The 26,744-nt window shown below is 43.0% G+C and overlaps 4 protein-coding genes and 2 long non-coding RNA genes across 11 annotated transcripts; 2 read left to right on the top strand and 4 right to left on the bottom strand.

The window, feature by feature from the left end:
• Positions 1-595: 595 nt before the first annotated feature.
• LOC103996871 (uncharacterized) lies at positions 596-4,409 on the bottom strand. 2 transcript variants are annotated; one of them, XR_010479050.1, is made up of 3 exons: positions 3,914-4,409; positions 1,346-2,435; positions 596-951 (listed from the first exon to the last, which is right to left on the bottom strand). XR_010479050.1 is itself a non-coding variant. In XM_009417911.3 (2 exons), the coding sequence occupies exon 2, from the start codon at positions 2,215-2,217 to the stop codon at positions 1,537-1,539; it is 681 nt and encodes a 226-aa protein (XP_009416186.2). In that variant the 5' UTR covers positions 2,218-2,435; positions 3,914-4,409; the 3' UTR covers positions 1,238-1,536. The 2 variants fall into 2 exon arrangements, 1 of the variants encoding a protein (XP_009416186.2); XM_009417911.3 differs by lacking the exon at positions 596-951 and having other exon boundaries at positions 1,238-2,435.
• A 552-nt stretch (positions 4,410-4,961) lies between these two features.
• On the top strand, positions 4,962-8,523 carry LOC135592440 (uncharacterized). The gene is made up of 3 exons (XR_010479054.1): positions 4,962-5,650; positions 6,408-6,515; positions 7,728-8,523. It is a non-coding gene; the product is annotated as an uncharacterized LOC135592440 (long non-coding RNA).
• A 483-nt stretch (positions 8,524-9,006) lies between these two features.
• Positions 9,007-12,805, bottom strand: LOC108951269 (uncharacterized). Of its 2 annotated transcripts, XR_010479053.1 has the most exons (3): positions 12,668-12,805; positions 9,438-9,742; positions 9,007-9,332 (listed from the first exon to the last, which is right to left on the bottom strand). It is a non-coding gene; the product is annotated as an uncharacterized LOC108951269 (long non-coding RNA). The 2 variants fall into 2 exon arrangements; XR_010479052.1 differs by lacking the exon at positions 12,668-12,805 and having other exon boundaries at positions 9,438-12,661.
• An 807-nt stretch (positions 12,806-13,612) lies between these two features.
• LOC135592438 (mitochondrial uncoupling protein 1-like) lies at positions 13,613-18,879 on the bottom strand. The gene is made up of 9 exons (XM_065081891.1): positions 18,617-18,879; positions 17,880-18,095; positions 17,706-17,784; positions 17,446-17,579; positions 17,273-17,371; positions 17,054-17,158; positions 16,290-16,364; positions 14,292-14,378; positions 13,613-13,942 (listed from the first exon to the last, which is right to left on the bottom strand). Exons 1-9 carry the CDS (start codon positions 18,695-18,697, stop codon positions 13,907-13,909), a joined length of 912 nt encoding a protein of 303 aa, XP_064937963.1. The 5' UTR covers positions 18,698-18,879; the 3' UTR covers positions 13,613-13,906.
• A 662-nt stretch (positions 18,880-19,541) lies between these two features.
• Positions 19,542-20,421, top strand: LOC135592439 (17.3 kDa class I heat shock protein-like). Its single transcript, XM_065081892.1, has one exon. It carries the CDS (start codon positions 19,726-19,728, stop codon positions 20,206-20,208), a length of 483 nt encoding a protein of 160 aa, XP_064937964.1. The 5' UTR covers positions 19,542-19,725; the 3' UTR covers positions 20,209-20,421.
• Positions 20,422-21,515: 1,094 nt separating this feature from the next.
• On the bottom strand, positions 21,516-24,298 carry LOC103996867 (uncharacterized). Of its 4 annotated transcripts, XM_018818612.2 has the most exons (6): positions 24,052-24,279; positions 23,573-23,921; positions 23,144-23,485; positions 22,736-23,060; positions 22,348-22,455; positions 21,516-22,259 (listed from the first exon to the last, which is right to left on the bottom strand). In XM_018818612.2, exons 2-6 carry the CDS (start codon positions 23,879-23,881, stop codon positions 22,120-22,122), a joined length of 1,224 nt encoding a protein of 407 aa, XP_018674157.2. In that variant the 5' UTR covers positions 23,882-23,921; positions 24,052-24,279; the 3' UTR covers positions 21,516-22,119. The 4 variants fall into 4 exon arrangements, with proteins under 4 accessions (XP_018674157.2, XP_009416180.2, XP_009416181.2 ...); XM_009417905.3 differs by having other exon boundaries at positions 23,144-23,921; positions 24,038-24,298; XM_009417906.3 differs by having other exon boundaries at positions 23,144-23,946; positions 24,052-24,297.
• Positions 24,299-26,744: the final 2,446 nt, after the last annotated feature.

The following is a 26,744-nucleotide window of genomic DNA, read 5'->3' as shown; positions in this document are numbered from 1 at the left end:
CCCATTCCGACCTAGGCCAGAGTGTAGGAATTCGACGGTGACGAAGATAGGCGCACTAACTGTAGAAGCGCATCCTGACTGACCCGATGAAGACCTCATCCCAGAGATTTCCTGGACATCGACAATCGAACCAAACCGTACAGGCTCCTCGGCCACGGTATAAGGTTTACAAACAAGACAAGATAGACTCGTATTTGGTCCGATATTTACCAAAAGATCTGACTAAAGTTCATTTTCGATGTGATCAAATCCGATCTTTTCTTATTTCGTGTGGTGATCACATCGATTTTATTTTTGTACTTGTATGCAAGCACATGTAAGCCCTAAATAGAAGTCATATATGATCCAGAAGTAGAAGTCGATCCAAATTAGGTCTGATTAAGAATTAAAACCCTAAATAAATTTATTCATATATGATCGAATCCAATCTTTCTTGTTATTCATTCATATCGAATCCCAATCTTTCGACACAGTATATATGTCCAAATATCTTCCATGTACTGTAACACCATAAAAAGATTAAATCTAAAGAAAGAGACCAGTGTGTGACTTCGTGGTCATGACCATAATCTAAAGAAAGAGCGCGCATAGCAGATGGAAGATGAAGCTGACAACTGAAGTATATAGTATCATTTCTCTCGGTACATGATCCCAAGGAAGAAGAGACTTCTGCTCGATATCCAACAAAATGCGACCAAACAAATAGAAGAACGGACAATTACCAGCGTAGGATTGTGGAGGAATATACAAAGATGGATGTAGTGTGTACTACGATGGTATGCTGATGGAAGAACAATCTCAAGCGACAGCGGCTGTAGGAGACGAGCATGGATGGGAGTCGTCGTCGTGGCTCCTTGGTCGAAAAGTATACTCGAAGAGGGTGAGTGCCATCTTCTGCTGCACCTGGTGGTCCGGCATGAGCTCCAGGCGGTGTCCTGCATACTTGGTGTCCTGCAGCACCGATGGTGATATCCAAATGCATGATTCAAACTTAAAAGATTTAGATTTAGATTTGGATGATGGGTAATCCCAAATGCATGATGCTAGGAAAGAGCTCAATCTATTAATGTGCTTTGATACCATAAAAAAACATGAATGATGAATACATAAGACCCCAGTGTCATGTTAGATGCGTGATTGATTACATATCATGCAACAAATGTTTCTAGTTTGATCATCTTAGCCGTTCCGTCATCATCAAATCAATACAAAAAGTATTCTTCGGACTATCCAAATATGAAAAACAATTTTAACAAACGAATTGAAAATAATTTAACACCACAGAAAGGAATTCCTCCAAAGGAACCTCTGTTAACCCTCTCTGTTTTTGAAAGATTTAACTTACCTTAGCAGAGGACTTTAACATGGAGTGAATTAGGTCGGTTCGTGTCTTCCCCTTTGGAGAAGACAGACTGATAATTCACATAATCTTTACCAATACAAGGAGCTGATAATGAATGGACTATCATTAAATAGCAGAAAAAACACTAATCATATCAAGTACTAGATGGTATTTGGACATATTTCGACGAAATGTCAGTCCTCATAATCCGGTGGGAATGACTGCTCAAACTCAGCATCCATGAGCACACCATCCATTTTATGCACAATGATTTCAGCTTTTCTGATATCAACAACTTCTGATCTAATGCCGTTCACAACCAGCGTTCCATCTAAATCTTTCCAAGCATATAATCTGAATCCTGATACAGATTCAAATGTCATCTCCTTGTGCAAAGGAATTACTTTAGATGGTATATGTTGAGGAACTGCAGAAAACCCCATTACACGAGAGACGACCGCATACGTCTCATTTAGTCTATCCTTGCTCAAGCTGTCATGGGATCTCAGTTTTAGCAAACGCCCGAAGGCCTCCTCTGACGGAACAAATATGGTAAATGCAAGATCATCGGGCAACATTGCGACCATCATGTCCCCAAGTTCCCCAAGTCCTACTCCCTCCACTGTCTTAGTGAATGTCAAGTTCCTGGGTGATCCCATGACACTGTTGCTGAGTGACACCTCAGGGAGTTCTGAATTAATTAAACAAAGCAAGCACAGAATAGGGGCAAGTAAACACATCAGATAGACTGAAATCCTTGAAAGGCATCTTCTTCTCCATTTCTTATATAATGCATCCATGAAGTCCAATGTTAGCGATATATCATGTACTTGTTTAAACAACTCTGTTTGAGAAATGTATTCTGAATTTTTCATTCAAGAGAATTGGAACTCTCTGAAACTTCTCCATCCTGATTGCTAATAACATTTGAGAATTATGCTGTTCCTCCTTGACGCTGGAAAAGTTTTCTTTAATTTATATTGGATACTATCAATACTTCTTTAATGAAGATCAAACACTTGCGTCCTTGAAGTCCACCAAAGCTTCCGAATATGTGTCAGCTTAACAGCCTTTAAATGCTTGGATTACAATGCTGAAAGTACATTGACATCAGGGTTTCCAGTTACTTTGTGCAAGATTATAGATCACATTGTAAAAACAATGTGAAAAGTATAAATATAATGACACTTCAGAAAGTTAAATGGAAAAGGAGTCTAAAAAAATGCAGAAGTGGCAAAAGCTAACAGCAACAATATCCAAAAGTATAATGCCACCTTAACAGAGATGCTATGAGAGTGAAAATACGTGCTTGAAATTACGAATAGCACTGATGAATGTCCAACAACAATCTACTTCACGGATTAGACTACTATTTAATACTGAAAGCAGAATGATAGAACAACAATGTGCATAATTACGAGAGACCAGCTAGTTAGCATCAATATTGTAGAACATATACTTGCAATGGTGGATGATTTATAGAGAATATACAGAAAGGAAAGACTATCCAAGAGCAATGGACGTACGTATAATTACCTCAGCAAATAAATTCCACAGAACAAACACAACTTTTCTTCACAATAGCCTTTCCACTTTTCATTTGCATCTGAACTACTGTATACATCATGAATCTCATGATAACACTGTGTAGTGAAAGACGCTAAGAGCTAAAAGGTGCCAAAATGCATGAGCAAAGCTAGATGATCATAAATATTAAAAATTTAAAAAATATATAATTAAGGAAAAATATGATCACAAAAATAAAAATGAGAAATTACATAGTTCTATAGTACTTTATATTTCAAATATCACCATCAAATATTAAATTACATTCATTTATAGTACCAAAGTAATATATTGTGCAAATCTAATAATAAAAATGACAAAATGAGAAAACAAAAGAAGAAGATTAACGTTAAAAATCTAACAAGAGGAGGAAGAAGCAACCAGAAAAAGAAGAGGGGAGCATGCGGATGACTGTTGGTTGGAGGGTAGCAGGTTATCAGGGAGGGGGATGGGAGGATGCAGAGAGAAGGCGAAGAGGGGTGTAGCTATCGGGGTGGAGGAGGGAGACGGGGGTTGTCATGATCGGCGCCCGCGGGAGGGAGGGGCGCGCGTGGGGAAGATGGAGGGGGAGGATGGTGTCGGGAAAGAGGGGGGAGCTGCGACGAAAGGGGGAAGAGGGAGGAAGGATCGGGGAAGGGGGGGTTTGCGATGAACTGGGGGCGGGGGTAGGGAGGAGAAGGGTGGGGGAGGATTATGTCGGGAAAGGGGGAGCTGAAGAGGGAAGGTAAAGGCCGCCGTTCGCCTATGGAGAGGAATACGCCGCCGCGGGGGTTTGTGGCTGGGGTGGCCTGAGTTCAATCGGGTGGGCGCCCGGGCCGCGACCGCATGAAGTCATGGTGAATTAGGTATCTCTCGATCGTCAGATTTAAGGAAGAGATATAACAGCAGATCTCCGAAAGCACACATTTTGATCTTTGCTAAAAGGAAGCTCAAAAAGCCATTCTTTGATCACAAATTGCTCGTCAGAGACTCCAATACCGTAGAAAAGGAAGAGGAAAGACTTACCTTTCGGACCGGTATCGACTCCAAACCGCCTCAGATCTGGAGATATAGTGATCTTCTGAAGATCAAAGCAGGAGGAGGGAGGGAAGGAGGTCTGCTTTCGACTTATAGCAGCGAGTTTGGGCGATTCGGACCACTCCCACCCAGACCGGCTGGCAGTGAAGGAGGTATAAATAGGAGGAAGATGAGGAGGCAACGGTGGTACGCTCCGAGGCGGCCGGCGGAGTGGGATCGGAGAGAAAAGGGACAGCGCTGTCAAACGTCCGAGCTTGGGCCTTGACGGGCCAGGCTAGGCCTTCAGTAACACTGGCTCGGGCCTAACGGATCACGTTCTTAGTGCCGAAGAAAGTGTCGGGAAGCGGAGACAGGAGGAAGTCACGTATAACGTCCTCGAGCGTTCTTGATCGCCGAGGAGGAAGGCGAGCTTGGTGACGAGCAGAGACGTGCTTGTTCCATTGTCTTGGAGTCACAGTTCTTGGAATTCCATGCCAATCCAGGTTTCATGTTGTGGAATCTGGTTTAACTCGGAAGGAAATGGGAATGGCCCATCAGGTGTTTGTGGAAATGGGAAACTAGGCGCCAACTTATTAAGTCGGGCGGCCTCTTTGGCTACGCGGAAATGATTTCAACAAATGACAGGTAGTTTTATCTGCTCTTTGCTTTCTTCGCTGGCTGTGTATGAGCTCAATACGTAGTATGATCGAGTGTAATGGTTTAGCGCCTATTAGCGATGAGTACGTAACAAACCGAGACGACGACGCTTCTAATGCTTGCAGGGGAGGAACTGCCAAATAAAATTCATAAAATCAAATATAAATGAGAAAATATTCAAATTTTGAACTCACCCTCTGGGCGCCAACTCATCCGCCACTCTCTCTCTCTCTCTCTCTCTATATATATATATATATTGCCGCTCTTTCCATTGTCGGTTTCGGATCATTATTTCAACTTTCGTCGGAGATGGGTTTCGCTCACGAGCGATGGATGCAGGATTGGATGGGAGATGGCCGGAAATGGGTTTCAGTCGATCTCTCGCGACGACTGAAACCCATTTCCATCTCTCGGGCCATCTCCCATCCGATCCTGCATCCATCGCTCGCGAGGGTCTCGAGGGATCCCGAATCGTCGAGTGTATCCGACACTTCCCAAGCTCTTCTCTCCTCCGGGTATAGGGTTTCGTTCAAGAATGGCTCCTCCAGTGGGTTCTTGGAAGGGATCGAGCGGCGGGAGCCTGAGCTTCTCCGGGTTCCTCGCATCAGGGAGGGTGGTTCTTGGAAGAGAACGAATCGTCGCGCCCGATGGGGTTTTTGGTTCCTATGCATCGCAACTTCCTCTGTTCCCGCTAATGTTTCGTTCATGAACGGCGCTTCCGACGAGTTCTTGGAAGAGAACGAGCCACGGAGCCGGAGTTCGAACCCGACCAGGTTCTTGGAAGAGGTTTCATTTCCAAATCCCCGAGAGGATCTCGGATTCCTGCGCTTCCTAAACTTTTATTTCCTCTCTCAAGGGTTTCGTTCAAGAACGGTGCCTCCAGCGAGTTCTTGGAGGAGGTTTAAGGTGTTCTTTAATGAGTTTTTGGAAGATAACTACCCGCGAAGCCGGAGTTTCTTTAATCTACGTATGTTCTTTAAAGAAGCCGGAGTTTCCTTTTCTTTGGCTGGCCTTGCCCTCTGCAATGCCGATCACATGGTGATGTCTGTGGCCATCGTTCTGCTCTCCAGAGCCCATGGCATCGTTCAGGTAATTGTTTCTTATACTGTCTCATGAAATAATAAATCGAATTAGGGTTTTGGGTGATATAACAAAAAATTGATGATGTCAATCAACATGGTGTGGACTATAGTGTCTACATAGATTGTTAGCTTGAAATGTATGGTTGACTGATTGCTCTTTCACCATTCACCATTCACCATTCATTGGATTGCACATGTTATATGCAAAACATGTTGATGCTCACGTCAGGCAATGAGCTTCTTTACAATAAAGAAGTGTTTCTGGACTTTATCACTCTCTTGTTGACTTGCCGTTCATGTATTCTTGTTCTTGTGAGAAAGAGGTGGAAGTTACCAAAATCTTGCAGCCTCTAATGTTTGACTAATTATAACGCTGAGTCAATGTTTTAGGGAATGTTATTGTATGTTATTTGGAATCTAGCCTAACTTTGTGCGTTATTCCAAAATGAAGTTGATAATGATATGCCATGATTAACTTTTGGTCATGATTCAGCTCTAGATCCATAACGCTGAACCGACGCAGTTTAATTTGTTCCTGTTCTTTATTTCAACTATTTATGGTGAACCTGAAAACTAGTCGACTTTATTTCTTATTTCTAAGCTTTTCTGGTTATCATCTGATTGTAATTTAGATATCTTCCTAACATAGTTACTGTCCTTTGGGCACCAAATTGTCTCCTATAGTTGCAAGAGCTCGAGCGGATCAGTGGTCTTATCATATCATTATTTTAGCTTGAAAATTAATGTGGGACATGTCACTGCAGGAGAAAAATGCTCTTCTGGGAATGGAGATTTGGGAAGACTGATATGGCTTATGTAAGCAACATATCTCTAAGAAGGGCCAAGAAGAGGTTTCTGAAGATTGGCTTGAGGTACTTTCTACTCCAAGCTCTTTAAAATTTTCCATTTGACAGAAGTTTCGGTCCGTGGGAGGTTGAGGCTTTGATGTCGTGTCTTGTCAGATATTTTTGCCATGTTAAATTATTGAACCATAAATGCATTTGTTGTGGCACTTAATGATATTACTTAGTGATATTATAAGTTTTGTTTGCCAGTCAGACAATTATTCTACCTTTTACTGCCTACTCAGACACTTCAAAAGATATTTAAGCATTTCTTTGTTGGAACTCGTTGCTGTATCAAATAATAATGATAAAGAGAAATGAATGGTCTTGAGCCGGTTTACATCCATCCATGTAGGTCCCAAAGAAATTATCTGGGAAAACGATTTCTGGCCTAAATAAGTTATATTATATATGTTATAAAGAGAGGACACCTTAGTAAGATTTAGTAAGATGATTTAACTGGTGTGCTATTGCGCTTGTACCAGTATTTGGTCTGTTTTTTGCATATCGATCAGACATTCTTTCTTTTTGTATAGCTACAAGTGCTACTTGCTAGTTTGTCCCTTTCTAACTCATTAATTCTTTTGCTTTATGAACATCAGGATTAAATAGGGAACCAATTATAATGCATGCGTGAACTTGCATGGTTAACATTATATGCATATAAGAGAGAGAGAGAGAGAGAGAGAGAGAGAGAGAGAGAGAGGAAGCGTGGTATTCATTTTAGAGTTTTTTGTGGAGAAATCTTTCATTCTTTTCATATCTAACAAAGAACAATGCTGTCCGAGAGAGAGAGAGAGAGAGAGGAAGCGTGGTATTCATTTTAGAGTTTTTTGTGGAGAAATCTTTCATTCTTTTCATATCTAACAAAGAACAATGCTGTCCATTACAGATGCTCTTATTGTTGTCGCTTTGAAGTTGGAAATGGGTTGGAGGAGAAATAACATGGGAATTGGCAATAATGATGCATAGTGGATATAAGACACCAAAAAAAAACTCAGTCGTCTCTTTTGAGAAGCAAAGTCTAGCACTGAAGATATTGATTTGCTTAAGGTCAAGATATAAAGTAGATCTGGCGTCATCATATCTTAGGATAAACTGTTTTTTATATATTCTTTCAAAAACTGGAACACCTATGTGCTTGTCGAGAATACATATTTTATATTTTTCTTCATAAATAATATGTATGCGATTCTTATTATCTATGGTATTTGATAGTGATCTTTTACATCGTGGCAGGGGGAGTCAGCATGGCTTGGTTCGGTCCCGGGTGCGCGAGATCATCCACGTCATCGTTCGGGTGACGAGGATGGTTGTCAGGTGAGGTCAGGCTTTGGCTCCGGCTCCAAAGTCGGGAAACCCCCCCCCCCTTTGGATGGTTGTCTGCCTCTCCGTTGTTGGTCCTTGTACACAGGTCGGGGTCGGTAAAGAGGCTCCAAATTTCGACTCCTTTGAAGACTATGCGGGGTGTTCTTCGTGTCATGGCATCGAACGATAGTGTCGTACTCGGTGTCGTCCCGATCTTTACGGGATGACGTGATACTTGGTTGGCGCCGTCTCGATCTTCACGGGATGACATTGTACTTGGACGACAGTGTTGCACTCGGTTGGCGCTGTGTACCAGATCGGCACTGTCCTGATCTTCGCGGGACGACGTTGTACTCAGTCGGCGCGGTCCCGACTTTTGCGAGACGGCGTTGTACTCTGTTGGCGCTATCTCGACTCTTGCGGGACGACATTGTACTTGGTCGGCGTCATCCCGACTCTTACGGAATGGCGTCGTACTTGGTTGGCTCCGTCTTGACTTTTAGGGAACGGAGTTGGGGGGGGGTGTGATCTGGTACGTTGATCTTGACATTGAGGTGGCTGTGACTAGTGACAAGAGGACAAATTACCGAATGCACTATCAGTACTTAAAACTGCACATATGATATATGCTTTCTGGGGCTTTAGGCTTTTATGTGGAAACGTTAATATTTGTTTAACATTACAACACGATTTGTTTAACATTACAACTTTAAAGGGTTTTGGTGTCTGTAACATATTTGTTTAACTTTAATGTCTGTAACAACATTAGAACTGATGTGGTTGCTGTTTAATGACGAGGGGATTGGCTTGAGTGGGGCTTGCGGTGTAACAAGGTTTAATAGTTTTTATTACACCTGACCTAGATTGTTGTTGTTGTGCCATGATGTTTTTGTTATTGCTCTCCTGACCTAGATTTTTCCCTCAAATTTGCCTCAGTACTCTTTTCTTGTATCGATCACACAGTGAGGCGTTAGTGAAATGGGCACAGCTATACACTTCTATCACGACATTAGAAACCATTGAAGACATTGATAAGCAGACATTCTGATTTTGTTTACAAGCTCAATGTATTTTACCTTCATATTTTAATTGTGCATACTTGCACGCACATAAACACACACATATTATATATATATATATATACATATATATATATATATATATATATATATATATATATATATATATATATATAATCTTTGTAGGGGAATGGAGTAGAATCACAATGTTTGTATTTAAAATGTTTATAACGCTTGCGTACAAACATATTTTCTTGGCCTACCTCGGTCAATTTTCTTGGCATGCTGACACATTTTGGTGTTTTTTTCTTATGATCGTTGCAAATCCAGCTGAAATTGTTGAGACCAACTACATTAATTGCGTCCTACACTTGCACCGCAAATCATTCTTAGGCTTGCCCTGGAAGCTTCTTAGCAATCTTTAGTTGCATATACTTTCCTTGCTTTTCCCCGTACGTTTTTCTCTTCGAATGAATTTCAATGCAAAAATTCGCATCAATAGAGCGCCGACACACAACTGCTGACAAAAGAATTTCAATGCAAAAATCAGACAAATAAAATAAAATAAAGAACCGGTAGAGAAGACTGCAAATTTCATCCACGATTCGTTTGTCTACGATACCTTCGGAATTAGCATTCTATTCTCATCTTTGTACTGTTGCCTACAATTTGGCATCACTTGGGATAGCATCATCTCATCTTTTTAATGTCTGTCCTATGATAAAACGAAATCTGTCCTGGGCTGGCTTCATCAAATTACATTTTTTATGCGCTGCCGAGTTAAAGAGGACAGAACTAGTTGGAAAGTAGGCAACAAAACTAGTTTTTTTTACATTTCTACATATCGACTAGCACTGAAAACCATTATAAATTAATACTACAGACGGTATCCCCAAATGTTGCTCTCCCATGCATGCTTGCAGAAACCTGAAAAAATAAGCAATAAAAAAAAAATTACTGGTTCTTACACCAAATTACGTCAGAGACAGTAAGGCCTGACGTTTTGCAGAAACGAGGAGCAAACAAGCATATAGTCTCAAATCCTCCAGCAAGCAAAAATAATAATACCATGATTTGCAGTCTTCTCTACCGGTATGTATATATATATACATGTGTATATACATCAACAATGATAATAATACCATGGTTTGCAGTACCGGTCCGTACCGCCCGGTACGGGCGGTACATATCGGTCCACCAGACTTTCGGTACGCGGACCATATGTTACCGTTCCGACACTGTAGCAGTACTGCTACAGTGCTCGGCACGCCTGAATATACCGTTCGGTACACTTGGGTGTACCGAGCGGTATACCGTACCGTACCGGTACCGAGCCTAGGTCGAAACTCCGGTACGGTACGGTATTGCGAACCTTGAATAATACTATGACAACAACACATAATATAAAAAAATAGTGACATTGATAGTGATAGCAGTAAGAATAATTAAACACCTACCTCAAAAGGCCCATAAGATTCAACGACAATTTGGCTTTTCTTTCCTCTTAACTACCTACTCTCATGAAAAATCACCACAATTCTCAAAACCGAGGCTTATGACAGCATATGGTTTAACTATGAATGTTGGGCACACATAAAACTCATCGCCTGGTTCGGACACTGAATCACTGTTGAAACTGTCCATACAGATTCATCTCAAGGAAAATTATATAAAAGCTAAGAATATAAATAGAAACAGTAAATGCATATCATGACAGCCGTATGTGGAGATGCTTATATTGGACAAAAGTAATGCCAGAAAGAAAGATAGGGAGGGCATACCCCTTGCATATATCTCCTAAATCCGTAATTCATGCCAATAAAGTTAATTTAAATAAAAATATGCCGGAAATGGCAGGAGCAGCAGATCCGTGTGTACGGAATCAGAAATACAAAGACAAATTGCAAAAGTGCTTGAAAATGAACCCAAAAAAAGAAGAAGCAAAAAGCTCAGTGCACTAGGCAATAACAATCTAAACCCAGAAAGAATAGGAGATCAAAGGTGAGCTAAGCTATATCAAACATATAAAAAGGCAACTTATCACACTTTTTCCTCCACTTGAAATATGCTTCTTAAGTTGGCCAATTGAAATCAATTCCTTAAGTCAAGCCAGTGACATATATGTCCAGGATTTTTAACGGGATCATTTGATCCTGGTTACTATCCACACACAGAGTGTGATGACAAACTGCTGTAATGACATATTTCTAAAAAATATAGATCTTGAGAAAGCCTCTAACTCTATCATACTGATACAGTGACCTACATACATGGCGTGCATGGTGAATGAAAATGGGGCAAATACCTGTTCAACTGACATAAACCAATGGCAGTAGCCGCAAGAAGTAATACAATGATCCTAAATGACTTTGATCTTTCTTAAATGATGCATCTGAAATGACTCGTATAAACTAAACAGTGTGAGTAATGTTGAACAACCGAGACAAGTTTCAGCAGCCTATAGCTTATTTATAACAAAGCAAGACATATTCATCAACTTCACAAACAGAATCAGTGAATTACAACTTTTTTCTCAAAGAAAAAGATCTTTTGCTCAGTCGCAGCAAAAGATCTACATAGCTGGATCAAAAAAGAGTTCCTGGTAGACAAACTCTACTGCCAGTGGTGACATGTCACATGCACAAGAGTCAATTATTAGGGGCATTAAAGTCGATAGAATTCCTAAGACCATTAGATCAATCGATAATTCTAATTTATTGGACAACATGGTAGGTCGACCCTACAACTTGAAATTTCATCCAAAACAGTGAAGCCCCGTTAGCACCTATACAAACCCATCCAACCTTGGGGAGGAAGACATCCTGTCCAATGTGGTTCTCTAGGAGGGTGAAATGACCACGGTAGCTCCCCAAACCTTGCAGACAATGCATTAAATTCCTGTTCTCCCATTAGAAAATTGTACGGACGTGGGTTTGCATTTACTAGTGTTCGCTGTTGCATCCCATCACGATTTGCACGGCGCTTGATGGTGGGCAAAAAATAAAAGGCGAACTTACGGTTGGTCGTAGCCTAATCGTGATCCGGCAATCAAGAATCGGAAAGGAGGGAGGGAAACGCTACCATGGATTTCTATTTCCTACAGAACACAACAAAAACAAGAATTCACGATGCGAACTCTCAGCATCTGAGAAGGAGACGCCAAAAGGAAGATGTTAGTCGACGGAACCGCGTCTGTTTAAACTCGCTCGCTCTGACGGCACAATCACACATTTATGACAACATGAATTCCATCTTGGAAACCCACAGAACAAACAACAATCCACGAACGGAAAATTCTAGTGAAAAAAATGTCCAGTGACAAGAATCCGCGAACAAAAAACAAGATCGTTGAAGAAAATGTCTAGTGACTTACAGAATCCGCAACAAACAACAAACGGAAAATTCAAAACAGGATCAGAACCCACTTCTGAAAATTCACGAAACAAGAAACACGCACATAGAACAAGTTTCACGCCGCCAAATGGCTTCAAGAATCCGCAACCAACAACAAACGGAAAAATCATAACAGGATCAGAGTCCCCTCCTGAACGAACAATCATGAAACAAGAAACACACCCACAGAACAAGAATCACGCCGCCAAAATATCGACGAAAACAATGGCATCTGGATTCAAGCATCCGCCAAAAGATCGACAAAAACGTCTGTAGTTGGATTCAAGAATCGGAAACCAACAAGAAGCAAAGAAAATTATCACAGGATTGGAAGTGCTTCTCGAAAACCATGGAACAAGAATCAAGCTGCCAAAGATCGAATAAACCGATGATATTCTACTCCAAGAACCTACGATCAACAACTTGGAAAAGGAAAAGATACATCAGAATGACCATCACCTTTTGTGCGATCGCCTGTAACCCTCCCCACTTGTGCCTCGATCATCGCGGTGAGAAGATTCAACCACAAGACGCAAAAAGCTGAAGTGGGGCCGCGCCTTCGTAACCGCCATTGATATACATATATATATGTATATATATATGTATAAATGTATACATATATATGTATAAATGTATACATATATACATATATATGTATACATATATGTATATATATATACATATATATACATATATATACATATATATACATATATATGTATATATATACATATATATGTATATATATATATATATATAGAGAGAGAGAGAGAGAGAGAGCCTCGAGGTGAAGTTTCCGGAAGTGCGGACGCCAACGAGGAATTTAATTCAGCTGAATCGCCAATGGACTTGGACGACAGTGCTTATTACTGGGCTAGAAATGGGCCATCAGCACGCCTAATTGACCAGTCCTTTATATATATATATATATATAATTTTGTATTATACATGGTATATTCGTCTGATCCCACTACTTATTCCGTAGTCTTCTATTTTCTAAAGCAAGAGAAATGCGAAGTAAAAAAAGAAAAAGAATAAACAGAATACCCCGTGGAGACAACCCAATTCCCTAAACTGACAGAAGACGACGCCATGTCACGTATAGCCAAATGGACTTTGATATTGCAATCTACAAGTGAACATCAACCTGTCGGTCCACATAGGTAATACATATTTGCAAAAGTTCACAACAGGTTACGCACTGAAGGTTTAGCAGATACACATTTATGCCGTTCAACATGGTGCTCAATAAAACAATTCAATAAATACACAGTGAATCTAAAGGATGAAGATATGTCTTAGGATCGAGTAATAGATAAATAAACTCTCTCAAAATCATCTGCCACATGAAGCTTCATCCAACCTCATACTCAAAACAGCAGTTCCGAACATACACATCATGAGTAAACGATTAACAAAGTATTAGGATTAAATGATATGGGATCATTTTGCAACAAACGATTTGCCCGATAGTTTGCACAGGAACTGGTTTTATTAGAAAATATTAACTAGATAAAAATCACTGAAATTATCGTTCTCCAAAAGAAGAGAGATTAATTCCGAGGATCATTTTGCATTTTGATGGAGCTTCTTGGAAGACCATGAATTTTCTTCTCAAGACCCCATTAATTTACAAAAATTGCCTCAAGAAGAAGCCTTATTTTCATTGCACAGAAACCAGAGAATTATGTGAAAATGTTAAGATGGCACTTCTCTTGCAAATAACTTCTTGACCTGTACAGAAATGATGTAAAGGAAAGTAAATACATCTTGGGTCAGAACATGTATTTGTCCATGCAGATAGTATATAAGCATAAAATATTATGTTTGAGAAGTTCTAAAGAAATTGCCTGTAAGATGTTTAACAACTGTAGACTATCATGTAATGAAGGTTTCTTTGAGTCCCGGTACTCACCACTTAAAAGTAAAATCACACATGAATATTAACAATCAGCTATAAGAACATTTCTAGCAGACGATTGATATACATAAATTTAAGATACAAACATTTAAGATTGGATGTGCAGAATCGCAAAATGTAGTAGCATAAACAATAAATTACGAATGTGGCATTTGTAATTACCTGCTCCAATGTCAAGAACATAATCACATTCCATGATCCAAGACGACCAAAATTTGGAATAAATCCTTTATAAAAGGCCAAAGGTCCCTGAAAAGAAAAGATCATTGTTTCGCATTGGTTAGCTTTGTCATATCCTTATAACCATTTCACGAATATATATGCCAAAGATCAGAGTGAAATAGACCATCATATCTCTCTCTCAAGTTGATTTATTGCACATAAGTTTTTCAGTATAATTTTGCAGATACATGTACCACACATAATAAAAGAACACCTGAGACTGTCGCATTAACAGAAATATCTACAAAATAAGTTTCTTATTAACACTGATATGAATAATATATATGAGGTACATCAATCAAAAGCTTTGGAGTTATTGAACTCCGTTAAAAAAAAGGAATCCCATGTTCATGTAGGTTTTAAGCATAGATTGAATGCTGCAGATGTGACTGAAAAGAAAATCTAGTAGTTGAATCAAATGTGCTGAATTGCATGTGCTGTTTGGTAAAAGAAGCAAAAAATCAGATATTATCATGAGAAATAAACGAAATTTATAGGTAACAATTTCTTTATTTCTGTTAAAAAGGAGCAATTGAAAAAAAAAAAAAGGCAAGTGGCTCAAAATAACTAACCATGCCCTAAAAACTCTTCAAGACATTCGCCATTACTTTAATAGTTCAACCAAACGAATCGATAATTTCTTGGATTCTTCTTCAATTCTCATGGTGCTTATATACCCTTACCAAGTACAAGTTAATAGATAGCATTGCTTTGTTTAATATATCTTGCCAAAAATGAAATAGAAAACTCACAGTTTGAAGCACATGACGACCTAATTGCAGTCAGAATATTTGATGTCATTGCATAAGTTTACAAGCAGGTTTAGAAAAAATAAAAAGAAGAACACATGAGATACACCTAATATCATCATGGTAAATGTAAACCTGTATTTAAGCAGCATTTATGTAATCCATAAATTGATTATAGCATAAATTGATTGAGCCCTGCTACACCTTTATTATGCAAATCATAGGTGACTTTTGGCACCTAAAACATGGAAGTGACTAACCAGATGTTCTGTCAGATAGTGAAAAAATATGTATCTAAAAACATGGTTTCAGATATATAAAAAGAGCAAAAATCATTTAGAAAGTCTTAGAAGAACTTTGACATTTTAATTCTCAGCACCAGATCAGTGCGGTGCCATGGGAATCATGAGTAGAGCCATATGCATAAGAAAGCAACTGAATGCTGATGCCTAAACTAAAGAGGGAAAGAAGCTGAAAGCCCTCTTCTACATGTCAGCAACTGGCCAATATTAGTACATCTATCTGTCTGGAAGCTCAACTAGTACCATTAAATAGATAAGATAAACAGAATCCTACATGGAAGTCATAAATTGGAGTTCAACTTCAAATAAGACAATAAAAGAATATTCACTTATCTACCACTAGAGATATGAGATATTTTTTTTCAGATCATAATTACTGACAAAAGCTATCGGTATCACGGAAAGTACAAAAGGTAATCATGACGTACACCATGCTTCTCAACCAACCATCATTACGGTGAATTTTTCATCAAATATAACTCATCATTACTTAAAGAAAGAAAGAATAGCTACAAGTCCAGTAACAACCTACTTGATTGGTTAACTAGAGTTGGCAGGTATCATAACATTTCTATCTCCAATTTTCTCGACACTCCTGTCCAAACAACATACTACATCTACGGACAGAAGATAATGAAATTCTCTGTCTCATGAGAAGTGCATTCCAAAGTAGTCTGAGATGATATAGTAATTTCTTTGTTAGAGCCTGGCATTAGAAGCTTGATAGCGAAAAGGTCTGCAATTGACCCCCCACGCAGTTCAGACAATCCCTCTTAAAATATTATCTCATAACAATCATCTAGCACAAGAAATTACACCATAAAGGGCAAAATGAGCAGAGATGTGCTTTGATAAATATGAAAGATAAATGTAGTTACTCAGCATACTTCATTTTTCATCGTCTTGACAAAACAATCGAGTGTGCTTTTATAGGCTGAATCTCCCATCATTCTTGACTTCACCTGAAAAAAGATATTTCTACAACATCAGCCATACAAAAGGCCCTGAATATATATTTTGATTTTGTATAGTAACACAAAACCAAAGATAAGAAATTCTTAATTTGTAGCCAGCTACAAAGTATACACAACAAGCAGCCAAGCTGGTCATCATTTTACCTACAGAGTAATCTGTTTAACCAAGATACAGTTAAGGCTGGTTTAAAGTATATATAAACTAGAATACAGAATGACCATCCCATCCCTAATATTAATCTAGTTCCATGTTAAGCCTTCTTATAGGACAATGAGCTATATTTCATCCTATGATTGCATCCTCAGTGAAGAAAACAGCCCTAGATTTTGAAGTAGTTTGGTCTAAACATTTCCAATCTATCACTATCCTCAATGAGCTACCTGATTCACGATCGATAAGGGTGCTTTTATGTAAGAAGTAGCACTGGAGTTTTTGCTTTTAATAATTAGATATTGATATCCAAAGCATGCATTACAGGAAGAGCGTGCTTAAAATTTTACCAAGTATTAGAGGAGTCTTGAGGTACAACTTTGTTATACCTTCTATTAAATTATGAGCAAAGGATGCCTACAAAATTTTCTCTTAAAAATGAAACTATTCAACCAACTGTTTGTTACAAACAGATTTTTCCATTAATGGAGTCTATGATAAAAAGGTATCCGATTGAGAAACTTACCACATCAACGGGAGAACCAATACAAACAGCAAAGAAACCAGCACCCAAGCCAGATAAAAGATGAGTAAAGACGTTATCTGTGAATCCAGGGATTTTCAGAATTGTCTGAATAAAAAAGAATGCACAATTGAATTGAAAATTGATGATATAAAAAAGAAAGTGAAACATAAAAGAACGAGGAGCCCTTTGTAATGAGATATATTAAACAAGGGCTTTCACCTGTTTGACTTGATCATAACTAGCCAACTCGGCAGCATTTATGATAGCATTCCGTGCAACATTAGGACCAAGACCAGTCCAGAGCGCCCCAACTCCTTCCTGGATTGTACAAAAGCAAACATTCAGCTAGCAAATTACTTGAAATATTAGGCATTAACTTCTTGAAAGACAACCTGTCTGACTATTGTGGAGTAAGCATTCAGAGCTCCTGAATAACGTCTTGGCACACCAGGTGGAAGTTTCCCTTCAGCTTGAAGCCGTACTTTTACAAGATCAGTTGGATTTGCCACTGTTATAGCCAATGCACCTAATTGAATGGTAATAATTAAATTAGGGTGTATTGTTGTCAAGCAATGAACTGGAGCAAATACGATAAGGTCTGAGGTCTCTCAATTCTTTTATTGGCACTCTCACACTTTCACACATAACCCACCAGTAGTAAGCCCGGCAAGAATTTTCTTGGACAAAGGAATATCTCCCACAAAATTTTCACCAACATAGAAAGATTTAACCTGCGAAGAAGAAGGGCAAAATACAACTTAAATAATCACAGAATACCAAGAACATAAGAACAACTTATCAACTGACAGAAGGCTTTGAAACTTACAGGTTCATACATCCCAATCCGCAGCCCTCCAAAAACACATTGGCGGTGCAGCCCAGGTACGATACCTTTCCAAAGTGCCGTCATTCCTTCCTCCCGTGCGATAGTCGCAACAGTGCCCAGCATTCCGCTGTACTTTGGCATGGCCATAGCATCTGTAGCAGCTTTCTTCTGCAGCTGAAGTCTCACTTTTGCAGTGTCAAGAGGGATAGTGCAGAGCTGGAACAGACCCAAAACAAATAAAGACGATGAGAAAGGATGATGGCCACACAAATCTCCCATTTCTCCTGTAACGGAAATCGTTGTTTTGTGAAGCTTTTACACTCGCGTATCAGTGACAATGTATGTTCCTTCTATTTAATATCTAACAACAACGATACAACAATAACAGAAACCCTTATTTCCTAAAAAATCATCACTGATTTCAAGAAAGAAACAATGTTGGGAATTACATCTAAGGGCAAGACGATTCCAAGCATGAAGCAGAAGCAATGAACAGCATAATGGTAACAACGGTAACGGACCTCAGAATGGTGCTTACAGATACTTTAATACTAAAATATCACACTAAAATCTGCAGCGCAAAAATATCAAGAAGTCCTTGGATCCCTAAATTAGCACTATATTCAAGAAAGAGATCATATTGAGGTCGCATTTGATGGCAACCGACTGCAAGAATGAAGCAGAAGCAAACGACGAGAGATGGGTAAGTGACGGAAGAAGCGAGTCATCGCGATTACCTCCGCGAAGGACGCGGCGATTGCGCTACTAGCGAACCTTCCGGCGAAGGAGATCTCGATCTTGGAGCCGTGATCACCCATGGCGGCCGCCGGCTCACCGCGATCTTCAGGGTGGCGGAAAGATGGAGCTCGGGGATGAAGAATCGGGTCGGTAAGTGCTGAGAATGAGAAATCGGAGAGAGGGGATCCCTTCGGAAGAGGAACGAGAAAAGAAAAGACGAAGGGCGATTAATAAAGGATGGATTTGGCGTCGGAAGGCACCTCCGACGCGGAAAGGCGTAACCAAGTTGGCCACCGCACGTGCTGATGCGCATCCGAGTCATTCTTTTATTTACGCGATCAAACTGCCAGAAGATACCCGCATCTCAATTGGATAACGCTTCGTGAACTAGTGGGACCGGTTGTGGATAGGTCGAAGGTACCGTAGTGGGTAATTTTCTCCTCTCTTTTATTCGCGCTCGGCAACTTGAGAGTCGACCATACTTTCGGATCAGTGCTATGCGATTAGGATCATATATTTGTTGTTGAGCGCGACCACTTGAAGTCGAACAAATCAGCCTGATGCACAATTAGGTACATGAATCTCCATGCGAAATGAAGGGCTACACGCATGTACTTTGAACGGAACCGAGTAATAAGACCACACGTTACAAACGTCAGGTACACATGACAATGAGCTGGTTATGTCATGTGATGCTTATCAAGCATTAGATATAGTCGGATGGGTCGAATTCAAGCCCGACGTACTCGTGATTGATTGATTGATTAAGATTGCCTGATGAAGAATTAAGACACTGCTGGTTGGCATCGAGGGTGGCTCAGTCACGATCCACTTGGAAAACGCATCTTGTGCTAAAGGTCACCTTATTTCACGAACGATACTCGGAAGCGTGCTGCACGTGAAACCAGGAGCAGAAGGTTCTGGATGCCCGTGGTAGCTTCCGGGCCTCGCAACACGATGAAGCCCAAGAAGCCGACGGTGTCACGACGTCGGTTTCCCGCAACCCAAATTGCAGATACCAGAAATATCTCCGCGGGATTCCGGTTCCCATCTCTTCTTCGCCGTCGTCGTCTTCTTCCCGCTAAATAGTCGTCGATCGGACCAAAGAATGTCGCTCACTCCCTTGGGATTCGGTTCACGGCGGGGCCGCATCTTCGATCCCTTCTCCCTCGACGCCTGGGACCCTATCCAGGGCTTCCCCTTCCACACTTCCCTCTCCTTCTCTCCGGCCACCGTACCCGGCGAGGCGTCGGCCTTCGCGGCCGCTTGCGTCGACTGGAAGGAGACTCCGGAGGCGCACGTGTTCAAGGCCGACCTGCCCGGGCTGAGGAAGGAGGAGGTCAAGGTGGAGGTGGAGGACGGGCGCGTCCTCCAGATCAGCGGCGAGCGCAGCCGCGAGCACGAGGAGAAGACCGATACCTGGCACCGTGTCGAGCGGAGCAGTGGCAAGTTCCTCTGGAGGTTCCGCCTGCCGGAGAATGCCAAGGTCGAACAGGTGAACGCCGCCATGGAGAACTGCGTGCTCACCGTCACGGTGCCCAAGGAGGGGGTCAAAAAGCCTGATGTCAAGTCCATCGAGATCTCCGGTTGATTGGTAATAGTATGAGTGAAGACGTGCTTACCGTTTGCTTGAATAAGGTCATATGTTGCGCGTTCGTCCTGGTCGGGTTCTCAACGATCGTTTCACACGTGTCGAAGAAGTTCGTGATGCGTCTGTCTTCCTTTTCGTCATTGCCTGATGTGGTCTTTTGTGTAATATTGATGGAGATAAATAAATTATAAGCTAATCATATATTACAAATAATTTTTATGTTTTAATTATATTTTTGATTTAACACTGACTCGAGTCTACCATCAGAATTAGTTGGAGGCTACGAAAAAGTAGTGTGGGACGAACAACTCAAGCCTACGTCCATGTGAGGAATGGCTGGAATCTATAAATGGGTTAGCGCAGCCCAAATGGATTCAAACGTGTGCCGAGGCACGGGATCGGTGCAGCCCATTTAAGGATCACGACAGCTCACCTTAAATCAGCAGGTGCTCACACCGTATGACATTGTTGGACGCGAAACAAGCACTCATGAGCACGTGAGTTGCAATGGCCACAGCAGGGACTACCACTAGCAACTTCGCCATCCCACCGGATATGACGATGCGTGGTAGATGGGTTACTTCAGGGAGGATCTGCAAAGTAAAGAAGAGCACGTAGCACGAGTGTAAGGTTATCCTCCTCTACCCTGCAGCATTATTCATACAAGCAAGCATACATCTATCTATCTACCCACAACTAATTGGTTACATCATAAGCAATTAATTAGGTAACCCGCTAAAGGAGAAATATATCAACCCTTTTTATACCCTCGAAAACTGCGGCCACTTGAAATTAAAATCTAACAAATGTTTCGTACTCTTAACAATCGAGAAAACTGTAGCTTTCGCACACGCCTTTTCTCTCGACAGCGGAGACTGTGTGAGACACCCTCGCACTCCTGCAACACGAGCAGTGTTGGTCTTCAATATTTTATGACATCGCGAACGGCCTCACCGGTCACGAGATGCTTCCATGCCTAAAGCAACAAGGGTCTCGACCAAGTCAAAAGAAGAAACGGAAGCGAGCGGAAGCCCCGAGGCCAAGCGCAGAGATCGATAGAAGACGGACGCTTAAAGCGCGGTCACGTACGGTGAACCCCGCAGCTTGCTTCGCTCACGAGCAACCAACCCGCGAAACACTCGGAAATTGTTACCGTCCCGTCCGCGATCCACGATAAAGTTCACCGGAGTAAATAAACTATGAATAGTGCTTCAGACGGGACAAAGAAAAAAGCAACCCGTCGAAGACCGCGCCGCTAAGGGCACAGCACATTACAATAACATAAAGAAAATTTGTTGACCACCGTATCACACGAACAGCAAACTTTCATTTCGGGGTAACAAACCATATTTCATTTGACTTCATTCAGTACAGTCGAAGAGAAGCCAGTTGGTTTTACTACATTCTCCTATCCAACCATAAGAGAGATTGTAGAAACAAAGAGAGAGTCGCACAACAACAACAAAACAACGAAACGGAGCCCGTTTATTTTGTTAGACACCTGCAGCCCATTTTCTAGTGCTCTGTGCCCCCCACACACAGATAAAATAGAAGGCTGCAAAAAAGGGAGAGAATTAAGGCGGTCTTGGTGAGGGGTACACCACCGAGATGAACACAAAAGGTAAGATCTCTCCTGGTTTCTTATTGCGAAACAAACAAATCCCCACACCTTAATCCTCCGCCAAAACGGAACCACGGCTTATTGTTTCCTCACACACTACCATCCAAAACATCCCCATCAAGATTTTGGCGCTCATCCATCTCTTCCACCTTCCAAAACCCAAAACAATTTCCCAGCCGCTGCTGCTAAATTCTATATCCTTCGGTTTTCATAGCTTCTACTACGCCCTACCCTAAAACTACCCAAAAGCTACGTTACGGTAAAAAGTTGGCACTAGTACGTAGACGCTGTCAGTAGATCCACTCCTGAGGCAGTCCGACCTCATGGGCCGCACCTGCAGCGCCAGCTGCAGCGGAGACGGACGGTGAGATGTGCTGGTGGTTCTTTTTCTGGTGCGCGAGCACCGCACCGCTTCGCCCCATCAGTGCATCTGTCCATCAAAGCATACTTCGTTACATGATGGAAAAAATCGCGAAAGCTTTGCGAAGATAAATCGATCGCCTCGGAAGAGTAATTACCATGGCTGAGAACGAAGCCACCGGGGAAGCGCGGCTGAGCTGCAAGCTCCTCAAGGTTCAGGTTCAACGCTTGAACCACCCTGTCAGGAACGAGCACGGTTGAACAGCCTGTGCAAAACCACGCCATAGCAACAACAGTTTAGAGTGCGTAAAAACGAGAACCAAGAAAGACATACTTGGAGCACACAGTAAACAGACAGGAAATAAGGGCAAGACTGGCTCCGCCAACACGGAAACACAAACAGAACCATCAAACGCAAAGGGACAGCAGATTAATACCAGCTTGGTGGCCAACATATTGAAAGCTGGCAAGAAACGACAGAAAGGAATACGCGAACACAGCGACATGGGAATCCAATGATGAGATTCTGGCGGTGCGGGGCATTACCAGTCTTCTTCTTTGGCTCCAGCTTGTTGCCGGCAGTGCGGGGAAGGAAGACACCGGTGCCGGCGGACTCTTTCCGCGAGCCCGTGGTGTGGAGGAACACGGCTCTCATCCCGGATCCAGGAAGCGGTGGCGGATGTGGCTGCGGCTGCTGCGAAGGTTGCAGAGGATGTTTTCTAAGGGGCGGCCAAGCGGAGGGCGACAGATCTAAGGTCCGGCCGCACCTGCCTTCCCCATAACCCCCTCCGGTGACTCTACCTTTGCTCTGCCTCCCCCAGGCTGTCGAAAGCTGTTGCTTAATCGCTTGCTGCTGCCTCAGGTAGTAGAACTAACAAAGGACACATATCGGAGAGTGTGAGAGAGAGAATGCGGCGAATAGGTATGGATGGCAAAAGGTGTGGTCACGCTCACCTGAGCTGCCTGCAGTTGCTGATGGGTGACGTGATTAGGGGAATAGTAGCCGGCGGCGGCGGCGTTCTTCGAAATCGAGGTCACCACAGGAGTTGGTTTTTTTGGCACGCTAAGAAGCCCGACATCGTTCAGGCCCTGGTGTCGCCCAAGATCGTCGGTGGTACGGAGGCGCATCACCTGTCCTGCAGCCTCACGGAGAAGGTCGCAGGGATCCCTGATGCGCTGCTGCTGTAGCGGAGATGACGACGGCGGCGAAGAGACCAGAGAAGGTCCGTTTGGGCTCCCCTTGGTCGAGGCGGAGGACCAAGCGCACAGAGTGGACTGGGGCGAGCCGGCCATGGTCTTCAAGAAACCCCCACCAATCAGCTGATGCAAGGCCCGAAGCCTCTCAAGAATTAGTCGCTGGCGACAACTGAAGGGATTCTTTACCTTTGCGTTGTTCGCAGCTTCCGCTGCAGCAGCGGAGGCGTCTTTTTCGTCATCTTGGAGGAAGTAACGAGCCATCTGCTGCGTGAGCCCGGCCATGTAGTCCTCCTCGTCGCTCTCCTCCGTCCCGGTCACCGACTCCACAGGTGAGTCCAGATTCGCGTCCGTACCTAGGGGAAACTCGCCGGGGAAGTAAGCTCCCCCGATGCCGGCTTTACCGTCCCTTCCGCGGTTGCCTCCTCCGAGGAAGATTTCATCACACAGGAACTCGGAAGGTAGCCAAAACTCTGCATCATCCAACTCTTTGGCCATCGCACAAGACACGCTGCCGCTGCCGCCGCTTCTTCTTGGCCTGGTTGATAAGGCAGGAGAGACGGCTAAAAAGAGGAAGAAGAGAGGGGAAGGACGAGATAAGATGAGAGGGATGACAGGAGGGGCGGTGTTTGCGGGTTGCGGAAGAAACGATACCGCTTAATACTCACCACAACCACGAGAACGTGGGCCTTCTTCTCCCCTCACTCTCCTTCAAACTCGCTCGGGTTCCTTGCGAAAAAGAAAAGCCAGCGCAATTAAAGAGGAAGGAGGGCTTTGGTTACTGTCGCTCCACTCTTCGTCTTCCCCTCCCTTTTTCTCTTTCTTGAGAGCAGAGACGGAGGGAGAAGGGGGCCGAAGTATTAGAAAAGGGTGCTTGGGGAGTAGGATTGTTGAGCGATGGTAGGCAATAAAGAGTGGTGGGGCTGAGGGGCGTCCCGGTCACAGCACAACCGCAGCGCGACGCACGCACACACTCCCTCTACTTTGAGATTAAGAAATCCAGAAAAGAGACATCGAGTGGGGGCGCCCGAGAAGGAAAAAGGTGCCCAACAAACCCTATTTCGCATTCTCCTACCGCAGTGGTTGCACAGATCCGCGTCCTCCTCTCCCACCGATCCGCCATGTGTTTTCTTTCTGTCGTGTCCTAAGTCGTAGGTCGTTAAAATAAAACATCTCCAAGCAGTTTCTTCTTTTGCCCTTAAAATAAAAGACAACATTAAAACATTAACGATTCCAACATGTAGCTACTTATTGCGTCCAATACTGACATAAACTCCCATTTTAATGTCGTGGTAGAAATCCAAAACCAATGTTTTTCGTTTTCCTAGTAAAAGAAGAACCCGATCGAGAAGATTCCACCAAAAAATGAAATAATACAAACGATTTATTCTAGTCGTCAACGTAGGATGGCCCACTGCGGAGCTACCAGCTAGCCAAAACGGAAGTCGATAACTCGTCCATCCTCGCTGTCACCATCGCAGTTGCTTCAACGACCATCGCCCCTCCATTTCATTGCATGCCAGTTAGTATCATTGGCCTCGAGCAGGGTCGCATGTCGCCTTGGCAACAGGAAAGACGCAGCTATATTTGTAGATGTCGTCTTATGTTACATTCATAACCAAGTGCGAATAAAGCCAAGCGGTCATTAAAATGCGTACTGTTCTACATGTGACGAGGGCAAAATATTTCATCATATAAAAATTCACTCCATATAAAAAAATGAAAAATAGAGAACAAAAAGGGCAAAAAAAAAAGAAAAAAAAAAAAGAAAAGAAAGTAAAGCCGGTTGGTTTGGGCCAGATGGGAGAGGGAGACAAACTCCTCTCTTCCTTTCGTGTGGGCCTGCCTTCCCGGTGGTGTGGTGTCGTGGTGGTTGCCACGTAACAGTTGCCCGCCTCGCTCTCCGCCTTCGAAACGGAATCTGGAATCTCCAAGATAACGTGGCGGGTGTGGCGATTCCTTAGTATCGGCCGCGTTATTTAGTCGGGTCGGAGACGAGACGGTCTCCTGCGAGCCTCTCCCGTCGCCATCCTTGCCTCATCCCCACTCCAACCCCACAGGGGACTCCGTCTCCGTTTCCGAACTGACGGAGGATGTCGTCTCGCCTAACGGCGCCCGTCCCTTTCGGCGTAAAGGACTACTGCGGGAAACAGACCCTCGTGGGGCCCTTTCCCCGGACGTCATACCCTCCTCCATTAAATCGAGTTAATTTGCCCGTTTACCTCCGCCCCGCCCGGCCATGAAACTACACAATGATCACCTGCTGTGGGGTGTCCCATACAATGAAAACTAAAAAGTAGCAAGCGATGATGATGAAAACAATAGAAAATAGAGAGGGGAGGACGTGCCTACCCGCCGAAAAGGACGGCACGGTCTGACATGAGGACTGACGGGGAGACAGCTACGAGAGTTCGGAAACAAAAAGAATATATCTTCTATCCGGACTCCAGAGGTAAATATAAAATTGGATATCATAAAAGGGGCGCCACATCCGCTAAAATTATACGAGATGGGGAGCGTAGAATATAGTTAGAATCGAACTATGTTTGCTTTCTTAAGTATCTAATATTTAATTAATATCATTTTCATATGAAGGCAAATTATTGCTCCCATTTACGGCAAGTAAACAATGATATTTTAAATGAAAAATTGAACGGTGACCAAACGACGCGTGACGATACGATGTTTCGAATTTTCCCGCCGAAATTTGAAGTCTTCTTGAAATTTGAAGTCCCTCCGCGCCATGCCGGGTCAGCGTCGCCCGTTCCCGCCCTTTCCGTTCCCGCCAGCTGGACATGCGAGGCGGATGCGACCCGCACGCGCTTCCCGTCTCCTCGCCAACGACGAGGGAGGTAGGCGAGCGGGTACGGAGGTACAGATGGCAAAATTAATTTTCTTTGTTGGTGGGATTCAAAGCGACGGGAGGGACGGTGGTTTTGGGCGGGGGTGGGTTGGGTCTCGTCGATGAAGAGGCCACAGCTGGCGGGTGGGCCCGGAAGATGGATCACATGGGGGTGGGGTCCGTCACGGATTCCCGGAGCTGGCGGATTGCCTTACGCGGGGGGGGTCCCACGAATGGAGCTCCGCTCCCGGGCCCTTCCTGTCGAACCCGTGATCCTTATCTTTTGGCGTCAACCCTCCGTTGCCGGGTCGGATTCAAAGAATCCGGCACCAAAGAAATTGTCTCGCCGGACTCCCTCCGTAACACATCGCTCGATTCAAATCGCAAATAAATCGGACGTAATCGCAAAGCTGCCGCGTAGTTGTGGATGTGTAGTTCGAACGCTGCCGCGAATGGGAACGAGGAAGTGAGCGAGCACAAAAAGCTGCGAAAGCAAAGGAGGGGGGGGTGGCGTACCCA

Source organism: Musa acuminata, chromosome BXJ1-9 (assembly GCF_036884655.1).
Source record: "Musa acuminata AAA Group cultivar baxijiao chromosome BXJ1-9, Cavendish_Baxijiao_AAA, whole genome shotgun sequence".
NCBI lineage: Eukaryota > Viridiplantae > Streptophyta > Magnoliopsida > Zingiberales > Musaceae > Musa > Musa acuminata.
This window is presented reverse-complemented; position numbering and strand designations above follow the sequence as displayed.

Excerpts from the sequence above, each read along its gene's own strand:
- LOC103996871 (XM_009417911.3), bottom strand. The coding sequence starts at position 2,217 with ATGAAAAATTCAGAATACATTTCTCAAACAGAGTTGTTTAAACAAGTA.
- LOC103996867 (XM_009417905.3), bottom strand. The coding sequence starts at position 23,881 with ATGGCCAAAGAGTTGGATGATGCAGAGTTTTGGCTACCTTCCGAGTTC. Across the intron at positions 22,456-22,735 it reads GGAGCCAAAGAAGAAGACTG|GCTGTTCAACCGTGCTCGTT; the intron begins GTAATGCCCCGC and ends GGTTTTGCACAG. Across the intron at positions 22,260-22,347 it reads TGGCTTCGTTCTCAGCCATG|ATGCACTGATGGGGCGAAGC; the intron begins GTAATTACTCTT and ends TTTGATGGACAG.
- LOC135592439 (XM_065081892.1), top strand. The coding sequence starts at position 19,726 with ATGTCGCTCACTCCCTTGGGATTCGGTTCACGGCGGGGCCGCATCTTC.
- LOC135592438 (XM_065081891.1), bottom strand. The coding sequence starts at position 18,697 with ATGGGTGATCACGGCTCCAAGATCGAGATCTCCTTCGCCGGAAGGTTC. Across the intron at positions 17,785-17,879 it reads GGATTGGGATGTATGAACCT|GTTAAATCTTTCTATGTTGG; the intron begins GTAAGTTTCAAA and ends TCTTCTTCGCAG. Across the intron at positions 17,580-17,705 it reads TCTTGCCGGGCTTACTACTG|GTGCATTGGCTATAACAGTG; the intron begins GTGGGTTATGTG and ends CCATTCAATTAG.